This window comes from Cryptotermes secundus, unplaced genomic scaffold, assembly GCF_002891405.2.
Source record: "Cryptotermes secundus unplaced genomic scaffold, Csec_1.0 scaffold603, whole genome shotgun sequence".
NCBI classification, from domain to species: Eukaryota; Metazoa; Arthropoda; class Insecta; order Blattodea; family Kalotermitidae; genus Cryptotermes; species Cryptotermes secundus.
The window spans coordinates 1133102-1145703 of record NW_019721770.1 but is presented as its reverse complement, the minus strand read 5'-3'; the positions used below and the strand labels follow the sequence as shown (position 1 = coordinate 1145703).

The 12602-nt window shown below is 38.3% G+C and overlaps 1 protein-coding gene across 1 annotated transcript in view; it reads left to right on the top strand.

The window, feature by feature from the left end:
* LOC111875751 (zinc finger protein 615) overlaps window positions 1-6021 on the top strand; it is a 17676-nt gene extending 11655 nt beyond the window's left edge. Inside the window, exon 4 of the mRNA XM_023872247.2 lies at window positions 4599-6021. Coding sequence (XP_023728015.1) covers window positions 4599-5460 — 862 coding nt within the window. The 3' untranslated portion in view covers window positions 5461-6021. The remainder of the gene's footprint in view (window positions 1-4598) is intronic.
* The last annotated feature ends 6581 nt before the right edge of the window (window positions 6022-12602 follow it).

Sequence of the window (12602 nt, the reverse complement as noted above, 5' to 3'; positions counted from 1 at the left end):
GTAACGTGTTTCGTTACTGAAGACGCCGTAGAGATGGTTAACTGGGTTTATTTAACAACCTACAAATAACGGCTATAATTACTTATCTCACAGTTGCGGGGTTTCACACTTTATGACCCTAATCGCATTAATCTGTCAACACTGTTGCGGGGTTTCACGATTTATAACCCTATGCGCAAATCAGTTCGCGCTGTCTTCAGTGGTCTACACGTTTACAGTAGGGGAGCTGTGTATCACTGTATCACACACACTCCCAATTACACAATTACACACACGTCCGGTTCTTCTTTCCGCGACGGCTGCTATACTCCACTATAGTCGGCTGACTGGAGAACTGTCGATAACACACTCGCTCGTCGACTACTTAACTCAGCGATGTCCACATTATAACTCTCTGGTAGCCACATTAGAACTGACCGGCTGATTTTACGTTTTGACTCGGCGACTGTTACTTTATAACTGACTGGTAGCTGCTCTGCTGTTCCTTATATATCCGCCGTGGTGCCTGTTCCGTTCCACGTCACAGTAGGAAGCAGTTCCGCGTCACCGCGGAGGGGAGTGGCGGGGCGGGAACTCGCCTATTACCGTTGTAACGCGAACGTTACATTACCGCCACGTACCGCTGGGGAGGTAGGGGTGATCCATGGCTCAACGTGTCACAATATTAATATCTGTACTGCAGAAAGTAAGGACAAAAGTTGCGACCAGTGTAAACTGTGCACATATAATGTATAAGCAATAAGAAATTGACCAAAACAGAAAATACTACTACCAGCATTCATTCATGTTCTAACAGCAGTACATTTTGGTTGCTTCATGGTTTTCCTTGGCTTCTCCAGTTGAACACTGGGATAGCACCTAGAAAAAGGCCATGACTGCCTTCTACATTTACCTACTCAACATTATTGATTTTCCTTATCTCATTTGGGAAACCCATACGCAGAGCTCCAGAGAGACAACATTAATTACATAAAATTCACACATCCATGGTCCAATAGCAGTTTTTAGCTTCATACAGGTATTTCTTTGGTGCATGTTTTAAATCTATAGAGCTGAACCCTTCTTGAGAAGGTGACAGTTGTGCACCTACTTCAGAACTTTCCAGAATTTTATGGAACCCAAAGGTTCAATACCATGTTCACAAGAGCCCTCCGCTGATCCCTACCCTGAGCCATATCAATCCAATTCATGCCATCCAACCCAGACCTCTGGATCTGTAGCCAGGAACTCTGACCACTAGACCATAAAGTTCGCACTAACTTCGCCAACAAGCGGTGGTTGCTCATTTGGTATAGTTCACTTGCAGACTAAAACCACAGAGTTTGTTTTAATTGTACACCAATCCCCAATACTTAAATCATGCAGTGACACGTCATGAACAGCTTGAAGATTTTCTGTGTTCCAGTATCTGTTATTTTGGCTGTTTATATAGCCACTTAAACTGAACCATGCCTGATCAGAATAAGGGATAAATTGTGGGTCAGGAAGTCCATTGAATTCCTATTCAAGAAACCGCTTACAGCTGCTTCTCAGTCAGGAGGCAGAAGACTGCATATAGCTGTAGATTTGTAAGACTGTAAACAACTTTGTATAAACATGGTCTCTACTTCTAGCAAACCCATACTGAAGAGCCAGAAGATAAAATGACTTCTCTGCCTTGCTTCTAATCAAGTACCAGTGTCTGAAAGTTTTTTTTCTGTATGTCTTTTTCAGTTTTTTTTTTTTCCAGCACTGATCCCATGGCATGTAATTTTGTTATGATATTGTTAATCACTGTTTTATGCAGTACTGTCAGGATACTGCCTATGGAAATTTGTTGCATTTCTTCTTGAATAATTGTACGAGAGTATTGTAGGTTGGTGGCTCAGAGTTAACATGGGCTTTATTTTTTTCCTGGAAACATGGTGACCAGGAAAATTAACTCTTTATGAACAGTTGGTGGCAACACTGAACTCATTGCCTGGCAGCTCGTCATGCATCCTTCTTCTGCATAGTGGTACTAGCAAAAGCTGGTGCCAGAGCTTCTTGTTAGCTCCTACTCTAGAAAAGTGCTCTGTCATCATATTCAAGGTGAAAGAGTAAGTGAAACCAGCAGAAGTTATTCACAGGTTAAATGCACAGTATGGGAAAGAGACCCTGTCATGTTCAAGTGTCTGTGATTGGTACAATTTTCTGAAGGTCTAAAAATTCGAGGCACAGCTGTCACCTGGCAAGAAGAAGAAAGGATATGGGAAACTGTCAAAGATCATCCTGCTGCATGACAGTGCTAATCCACATGTACCATATTTTACAAAGGCAACATTGGTAACTGGGCAGGGGAATCATGAACCACCTTCCTTACAGCTGTGACTTAGTCTCCAGCAGTGTTCATTTGTTTGGACCATTGAAAGTACGCCCAGGAGGACAGATATTTCAGACATTATGAACTCAAATGATGTGTCCTGAACTGGCTGTGCAGTGGGGATAAAGCCTTCATGCTGCTGGCATCAGTAACTTTCCAGAATTATGGGAAAAATATGCTAGTTTAAAGGAAGAATACCTTGAAAAGGAAGACAATTCTGGCACATATTTTCTTTTTGAAAACATGAAAGTCCATGTCAACCTTAGACCACCCTTGTATATGAATAGTTTTTTTTTTTTCATTTTTTTTTTTCATTTTTCATTTTTGAACTCTGTATTTTACAACACTGCAAACCGTATTTGTTGTATCTCAAGGATAAACCAGCAAATGTTGGGTGATGAAGCAATGGTTCAGTGGATAGGTGTGGGGAAAAAAATTTTTGCTGGCTGGTCTAAGTTTAAATTGGATTCCCTGTATAATGGCCAAACATCTGCCTGTGCATCCCACACTTTTTCTGCCAAACAGTTCCAAATAAAAAATGGTAAATATGAAATAATGTTCCACCTTGAGAGTCATCCCCAGGATAGTTACTGAATTCTTTTATATTTTGGAAAGTAAGGAAAGTTATACATAGGGTATAAAAATTATCCTGTTTTTCCAAACTCTATATTGTAGAAAATGCTAAATATAAAAAACATACCTTTTGGTGAGCTATCTTTGGAAAAATAACAATTTTTTATTCGGTCTTTTGGGCACATGTTTCTCATTCTATGGACAAATGTATATTTGTGCTATTTAAAAAAGTTACATTCTGTATGACACATGGGACATTATGCAGTTCTTGAAGTTGCTATTGTCAAGTGTATGGGTGACTTACAAGGTGGGTTTTGGATTGGTAATTGGATTTGTTGGACTCTTGTACAATCACTCGTAATCACAGTAAATTACAATAACTCACAATAAATCTTTAGTGAAATTCTTCTTACATGACTGCCTAGAACTCAATTCTGATAGGACTCCCTCTCTTTACTACTGGCTTCTGCTTAGAGTCAGATTTACTTTACGACTGACAGTTTACCGCCAGTTAGTTCATCTTGGTGACAAGCCCTTTGAGATTCATGACCAGTAATTTTTTTTTTCCCAATTGAACACTTGCAGTCATAGTCCTTATGTAATATCCTCTCTGATGAGAAGGGTTTGCCATTTACAATTTCTGCTGGTCTCACCAGCGCAGTCATTCTCATGTCTTGAGTCCCGCAGGACTCGTAACCACATATTACTGTCTCAGCTTCAAGATTCCCCCAACCTGGAGTGCCAGGTCCCCATATTTATGTCCCCCAGGAAAAGGGTGGCCCTGTTGTACCCCTATTTATTGGGTTCCCTTTTCATCACCTCCTAAGACTCTCACTGGCTTCTACTGTCCTGCCAAATACTTCTTATAACCACTTTACATGGACCCCATCTGTTTCCTAGAATGCACATCTACTGGTCTGGTACCTAACAATGGATATCCTTCTGTTTTTGAGTGCTTGTTTTTGCAGGAGTGTGTTTATAGATCTGTTGCCTAGCAGTGAGTCTATATGTCACAATGAAGGATCTGCTGAGTGGAAAGGAATAGTTCAAACTATATTGTGGGGTAATATAGGCATATTTTCATTTTTATTTCTTTTAAGATAACTGGATTGACTTGTCTGTTCAAATAGTTGAAAGCCTGACATGCCATTTTAATTTTGGAATATTGTTTTCTTTATATGGAATGACCTGTTGTACAGGCATTGTCATATGAAGGTCATGAAAATTACATGATGTGGGTCCAAGAACTTGGAGTAGTTAAATGTATTTAGCCACCATGAACATTGAATGTAATTTCTGAAATTGCTTTGCAGATTTTTCTGCGTGGACATTAGTCACATTTGTATTCTATATCATTGGTTTTGATTTAATCACCTTCACACTGTTAAGAAAAATGTAAAAATTGATGAATGTTTCATTTAAGCATCTCACTTATTTTGTTCATTCTTTTCTGCTGGACCAAAATAATACAAGCATCTTGTTCTCTGAGACACTGTTGATCTATTCTTCCCTTACAGTTGAGATGCAGCTTGGAACCTGCATAAAACAATGGGCCAAACCATATATATACATGTAGGTTTTCAGACAAGAGTAGAAGATAAAAATTCAGAACTGAATCAATATTTTCTACTCTGTTTCCTCATGAATATCAATATTTGCAGTAATATGTATGTTCTATATCCAGGTCACCAGATTATAGCACCAATCCCCCTCGACCTGGGATGTTACAAACTCCAGAACATCCTTACAGTGAAAGCAGTCATGGTAGTGGGATTGGGGGTCCAAGAAAACTTCCTACAGTAGCAACGGCAGCTTCTGCAGTAGCAACTGCAGTAGCAGGAAAGGGGCGGGGTGGGGCAAGCAAGCCTGGTGGAGAAAGCAGTAGTGGTAAGAGTTTTGCATGTACTGTCTGTGGAAAAGGCCTGGCACGCAAGGACAAGCTTGTCATTCACATGCGAATCCATACTGGGGAGAAACCTTACGTGTGTGAGGTGTGCACCAAGGCATTTGCACGTCGTGACAAGTTGGTTATCCACATGAACAAAATGAAACATCGCACGCCATCAAACATAGCTCCACTTGGAAAGCGTGGTGTAGTTGATCGTGCAGCAGAAGTCAAACCTGTGAAAACTGTGGAGAAGGAGGCAAGCACCTCTGTTCAAGCCCCACAGGCACCTGGTGTTACTTGGAGCTGTGAGCTGTGTGGACGTGTTTTTGGCACTCGTGATGAGTGGACTGCACATGCTAAAGGACATTTGGAAGAGAAGATGTTGAGTTCAGTGCACCAACAGCAACAGCCATTGCAGAATCCAAGCCAACTTGGCACTGGGTGCCCCAGTGGCATGGCTCCAACACCCTATTTCCCCCCACACGTCCAACCATATGCAGGTGAGCGCCACTTCTGCCTTGTATGCCGACAAGACTTCGGCAATAAAGCTGATTTCATGTTTCATGTGCGTAGTCATTTTGAAGGCAAGCCACCAGATTTGGACCTCTTGGCACGTAGTTGTGGAGGCCTTGTTGATAGTTCTGGCCTTTGCACGTAAGCAAGAATACAATTTTATTCTTCATTACAGCATTGGAGATTCAAGATAATGAGCTGTGACTAAATGTTATGCTGAAGTTGTCTCATACACATTAATTGAGGAATGTTCTAAAGTGTGTTAGGATACAAGAGCATTTCCTTGGAAGTATTAGTGAGGATATATATGTCTGACATCGTGGTACTTCTGAGACCATTATTGTATCTCTTACCAAGCCATTAATCTGGTAAAAGTTCTGTTCCCCCAGTATATATGTATGGTCTGTAGACTGATTTGAATCTTTGCTGCACAGCTGTGACACTCTACCTCATTCTTGGCTGACGTGAACACAATTGGAAACAATGACAATACAACTCTTAATTCCTCTCACTGTATATGAACAGCCCTGAGTATTAACCATTTTAGGCTAAAGAAAATGATTTATTGTTAATTTCACCCTGCTGCTTTTCTGTTGACAGATATTTGTTTTTATCATAAAGGCAGTTAAAATTTAACATAAATGTATAAAAACATTTTCAGAAACTGCTGAAAATATGTTGCTTGTCTATTTACATGGTATAAATAGGTAATGACTACATTTGAAAATAAACCTTGTAGGTTTAATTTGAATGGAGCTGTAATTCCAGTGACACAATCAGACATACAATGAGAAACTCTTTTTATGTTAAGTAATCATGGTCAGATCATGTTCTTACAATTGGTCACAGTTCACACCTGGCTGTCACTATTCAGTATCAGTAAAGAAGAGTTCGGGCAGCATCTAAAGAACAGTCTTAATAGAGTGCATCCTGTTGTGTGTCATAAATAAGATATACAGGAGTATATAAGGTATGCAGTCTACACAATATTCTGTATTTAAAAACAAAGAAGGCACTACTTTATCAACATTTGCCTTTATTATGTTTTTACAGGCTCAACATGTTTCAACCCTTACACCATGTCATCATCAGGCGTACAATGCTCCAGGATCCGTATTTGAAGTATTAGATGATAATTAATTGCAATTCAACAGCTCAAACTGGAGCATAGTATATGCCTGATGATGACCTGGTGTAAGGGTTTAAACATGTTGCATCTGTAAAAAACATAATAAAAGCCAACATTGGTACAGTAGTGTCTTCTTTGTTTTTTAAGTACAGAATATTGTTGTGTAGACTGCATACCTTATATACTTTTGTATATGTAAAAAACAGTTTACTGAAATATTTGTGTTTCAAGATTTTATAAGAATATGAATGTTTCTCTGAAAAAGGATCCGTTCTTAGGCATCATCTGATGACTGTCTGGGCTTGATCAAATTTAATGGAAAAGTTACACTTCAGTACTTTTATCCCAGTACGTTGCTCTCTACTGGTTCATGACAATTTGATATTCATTTCTATTATACAGATCTCTGGGTTAATATACCTTATGTTAGTTTGTGTATTGTAGGAATGAAACAAGATGATGGGTGCCTGTTGCACAGTATCAAGGGTTGGCAAGTGACGAGAGATAAATCAGCCATTCAGTCTTCAGTACTCATACTGTCCATTTTCTTTCACTACTTCTGCAATTTATTGTAAAGATTATGGTCGTCTGGGTTATGACACCATGTTGTTTGGTAGATTTTATGTCAGCATGTTGAAGGAATCTGCTGCCTCCTTTGTCAGGGTAGAAGAAAATGCTGAAGGAGGAGATGGTAGGTTCTTCCTAACATTGGTAGCTGTTGTCAAACTGCATGATGTCACTTCCCAGAAGACCATGTTCTTAATACCATACTTTGAACCTCAGATTCCATTTTACATTTTTTGTTAAAGTTAAGTTTTTAGGCCATTTTTTGTTTGTTTTAATGTTATTTTAGTGAATTTTCTGAAGTGGGAGACAAAGGAACCAAGCATCAGATTTTGTGTCCAGACAAGCTAGGCTGGTTATGATTTCAATTTAGGACAATCATTCAGGTAGACCATGCAGTATTATTGTTACCTAGCAGCATTCTGTCTTGGCACATGAAATGGTCATTGATCTGCTACCATGTTTATATTTTGATATAGTATGGTTGCAGTTAATTCTCATGAGGTTGTACAGGTGAAATCAGTTAATATATTGCCTCAAATTCACGATTATTTGGTGTCAGAAAATGTTTGAAATCTTTGAATTTCTCATAGTCAGTATTTCAGTACATACATAGCGTGTATCAGAGATGGTATTCAGTTATTTCATATTTGAAGTACTTTATTTACTGTCAGAATTTAAAATCATGCCTACCTGTCTTTATTAATTATATTTTCATGTAATTCAGAAACAGTGAATTGTGAAATACAAACTAAACTGCTTTGTTTTAATACTGTTTTGTCCTTTGTGTCACATTTAGAATGAATAAGCTGTGTGTTTGAAGATTGTAGGTTTTGACTCAGATTTGCCATTGACATACATAACCTTGGAAAGTATATCATTGTGACAGGTCTTATTAGTAATCAGTGATCTTGATGTGGATTGCATTTTATGCATATTATATGGATGAAGTAGAAGAAGAGAAGGAATGCATTTTTTGTTGTTGTAGTTACTGAGATATGTGTCATTGTGTTCAGTGTTCTTTTATTTTGCCTGAAATTTGTATGCATTCTGTGCAGTAAGTTATGTGTATACATAGTGAAGAAGACATTTAATTTCCACCTGTTGAATGGTTTTCAGTTAAGTATGATGTCTATATTATAAGTTATCAGGAAAATTTAATTTTGATTTGTATTAGTGTAATATAACTTTTTAGTTTCCACATCTCCCAAATCAGCCTATCGCATTTCTCTCAGAAGCAGTTCTTCATACCAGAAACTAATGCAGGACAATGTAAAGAACATTAAAATGACCACCTCTACTGGAGACTTTTTTCAGTATTGTGAATGTGTAACAAAAAATATGATTTTCCGGTGATAATATCAGTAGTGTGATTAGCTTTGCAATAATTATGCAGTGAACAAAATGTCAAGGTCTATGAGGTATGTGAATAACAAAAATTGCATTTGGAATATGTGTGCCCCATTTTGCTGTAATGTTTCATGCTGCTTAAATCCGGATACAATTTTCGATGAGAGCTGAAGTGGGGAATGCAGAATGTTATGTAGCAAGGAACTGTGAAATTTCTGTACCCTATTTATGTAGGTCATCCACAAAGTAAAGATCATTTGGTGATTGAAAAAAGAAATGAATAAAATTAAAAAAAATCATTTTACATCATTACTACACACCTTAAGCTTCCTATCCAGTCTGTCCTGGGGGTAAAGTGCTCGGGGCGTGAAGTTGACCACTCACCTCCAACTAGTGCCGAGGTCAAGAAAATGTGGATCTATACATCCACTCCCCCATGCGCTCTCATTGTGTAGTGCTTAATTAGTTAAGCACAAGGACAACTTTATTTTTTTTTACTTTTACTATAGACCTTAAATCATTTTTCTGCAGAGTCCCCATTAAGATGCAGACACTTGTCATGTCATGTGACAAGTTTCTGTATGCCTGCATTGTAGATATCTGCTGGTAGTTCATTGAACCAGTCGTTAACTCTCTTCTTCAACTTCATTGCTACCCATGTGTGTTTCACCCAAAAACTGCTTCAGGTGTGTGAACAAATGAAAATCACTTGGAGCCAGGTTGTCACTGTAGGGAACTTGATAAAGAAACATCCCAGTCAAAGTCAGCAAATACGAGTAGCACATGTATGCTAGTGGTTTTTACTTTCTGGATGACCTTCGTAGTATTGTTGGGGTACTGAACTCAAGGAGGGATATGTTCAGTATGTACCTCAGATTGGAGAAATAAATATGCATGGAATTTTGTGAGAAGTGCTAAGAAAGAGCCACTCTGAAGACCAAGAAGGAGATAGGATAATGAATCTTCATGAAGTGTATTGTGAGGTTACAAACTTGAAGTTACTTAGACTCACGTTTAAGGTTTAGCAGAAGTAAGTCGTGTGAGAGTTCTTACTTCCTCACAGAATGTGGTATTCCATGTTTTGGAATCTAAAATCTGGTAAATCGTAGTAGATCTGGTGTGGTTGAAATTGAGACAGTACATAATTTTAGTTGCTTTAATTTATTTACTGTTTGCATTATATTTTATGATTGTATTATACTGTAGTGTGTGTATTTTGACCCTGCAGTTAGATTTTAGGAAACAAGGTATAGTTTGAGCATCAGTGAACTCTAAATTGGGGTTTGAAAATTTATTTTCACAAGAAAACTAACATCACACTTGACTTCCTTACTTTGGTTTTTGTCATTTTATGATGTGGTTGTTATGTTTCATTAAGCATACTTTATTTCATGTCTGTGTATGGTTTTAAGCTGTATTTGCCCATGCCATAGCTCAGATGGTTAGTCACTGACTTTCCACCATGATGGCCCAGATTTTATCCCATGTCATAATGTGAGGCTTGTGGAGAAGTGGCAATGGAACAGGTGTCCTCCAAGGACATGGCTTCCCCTGCCAGCAACTCCATATTCATCCATTCTCCTATCATTGACGCTTTATAGTATGGGTACTGATAGCGTTTTACAAATAACCAGCTTAAAAAGAAACACAAATTGAAGCTGTATTTGACAGTGCCATTTGTTTTGGTTTGCTTGAAATAGTATTAAATACCTGTATGTATTAACAGAAGCACAGCCTCTGAACAAGATGTTCCTAAGTGTAAATGATATTGGAAATACTCTGTATTCCTAGCATAGTTCCTTAGACGAGCAGTAATTTGTATCAGAAAAGAAGACAATTTCAGAGGGATTGTCGCAAGCCAGTGTGTTTGATTCTATGGTATCGTACTAATGACTTTTATAGTTCATGTCTGTATTTTCATGACTTTTGTGATGTGTTTTGAAACAAAGATGGTGGAATGTACTTAATACTCATTAATTTAATATGTGCCATAACAATGCACATAATAACTACTAGTGTAGGCATATTGTAATCACTTTTTTGTCTGAAATGTAGTAGCATGTGGTGTAAGATCTAGTGTGAGACTGGAATGTACATGTCAAGAGTGACAATGTAGTTATAAAGGCCATATGGCAAGTCGTATCCATTTTCAGAAGACTAAAGCCATATTGTTATTGTGATGATGCCTGCCTTTTGTAGTTGGATTTTAGATCCTCTTAGTTTTGACTATGAAGAATAGAATTTTCTACCAACTACATGGCATCGCATCCCAGAAGATAGTACTCAGCCTTCTGTAGGTATTTGTTCCAGTGCTAATGCTTCAGTATTTGACTTTCCACTGTTTAAGTATAGTTACTCTTCCCACTTAACGAACATTCCACTTATAAACATTTCTGTTACAGATGTAGTCCTCATATGAATATGCAGATAGGTATACAAATGCCCAAGCAATTGCTCCATATTTGTACCTATTCATTTCTGCCCCTGAAGCCCAACTGACTAAAACAGTACTCCATGGTAAAGTAAGAACTGAGTTACAAACAGCAAAGATGTTGCCATGTGTATGAGTGACTATAGATGGGGTTTGTGATGGTAATTGGGTTTATTGAACACTTACAGATCATAACTGCAAGTAACTATGGTGCTCTCCTAATTCACACACTGCATTTCACTACAGCATATACTAAGACTTCTCAGTCTACTGGTTTTGTCTTCCAACTGCAGACATTCCCACTTCCTATGGGTTTCTGAACTGTTCCCTGGGCCTCAGCTACTAGTGTCTGACAGCAACAGCTAACTACCTGACTCACTCCACTCCACGAACTCCCAGGGTGGCAGCCATATCACACCAAACTCCTACTCATCTCACTGCTGTCTGAAGACTCTTATAATGGCAGCCAGCCCTCATTATATAACTTTGGCATGGACCACCCAGAGAATGCTGTTTCCAACAGCTTTTCTATTGTTGCATGCCTCTGTTGTGGCCATTACCTAGCAGCAGTCATTGTTTAAAGAACCATTACTTAGCAAAGGCTATTGTATAGCTGCTGGTTTTGCGGCCCTTGCCTAGTAATGGGTCTGCATGCCACAATATGAACAGGTTGGGGGAATTATTTTGTCTGTGATTGGGGAAGTTAAAAAGCGCCACCAGAAATGTTAGTCCTCTGTAACATGCACTGGCACAACCTGTACTTCATGGGCTCCCTCATCCAACTTGGGATTGAACCCTGTTTGAGCTCTTGACAAGTTGATGTTGTACAGTGAAACACTTGCGTCTTGCTCCCAATTTTATTCCTCTCTGAAGAGGTGAGGAATTGGGCAAGTGGAGAGATGTGAAGAAGGATGATTTTCCACCCCAAATGATATTTAAAAATTTGTTCTCTACATCATAGTGAACACATTTGTCATTATTAATTTTCATAACAGAAACTGATTATAAATTTCATAATTAACTAAATAAGAGGATGGTTACTGAAATAAATAAAAGCAAACTTTTGAACCAGTTGGTCAGTCTTTACAAATCTGTGTATAAACAGTATGCATTTGGAGGTCAGTTTGGTGCCATTATTTTTTAAGTTCTTAAAATAAGTAGTACCATGCCAAATGTGCAGACTTGTGAAGTTGGAGTGACACTCACACCACTCGCTTAAGAATCCTGAAATGGCACACTGTAATGGATGCCAAAATTATATGCAAGTTTTGGTGAAATACTCAGTCCCCCCCCCCTCTTACTCTGTTCTTTTTTAAAAAGAAAAAGAGAATGTAAAGTAATAAACATACTGACATATTTTGTATGAAATATTGGTTTTATACTAACAGTTACAAGCATGGCAATGGTGCAGAACTTTGAGGTTATAGTCCAATGAATTTAGTGTTGACAGAATATGTACTGAAGTAATGAGTTTTGTTTAATAATAGAGATGATGATGATGATAAGAAGAAGAAGCAAAAGACTAGACATGTACAAAGTAGGAAGTAGGCTTTGAAAGTTATACTCTGAACTTCTTGTTAGAACTGTAATTTTCTCGATTGTATCTTCATAACTAATTGACTCCGTGGAGATGATACCTTCTTAAGAAGCCACCAGTTGTGCAGCTTTTCAAGAATTTCCCAACATTTTATGGAACCAGAAGGTTCCTTACCATGCTCACAAGAGTCTTCCACTAGTCTATCCTGAGCCAGATCAATCCAATCCATACCACCCCATCCCATCTCTCTTGAGATCCATTTTACTATTGTGTACT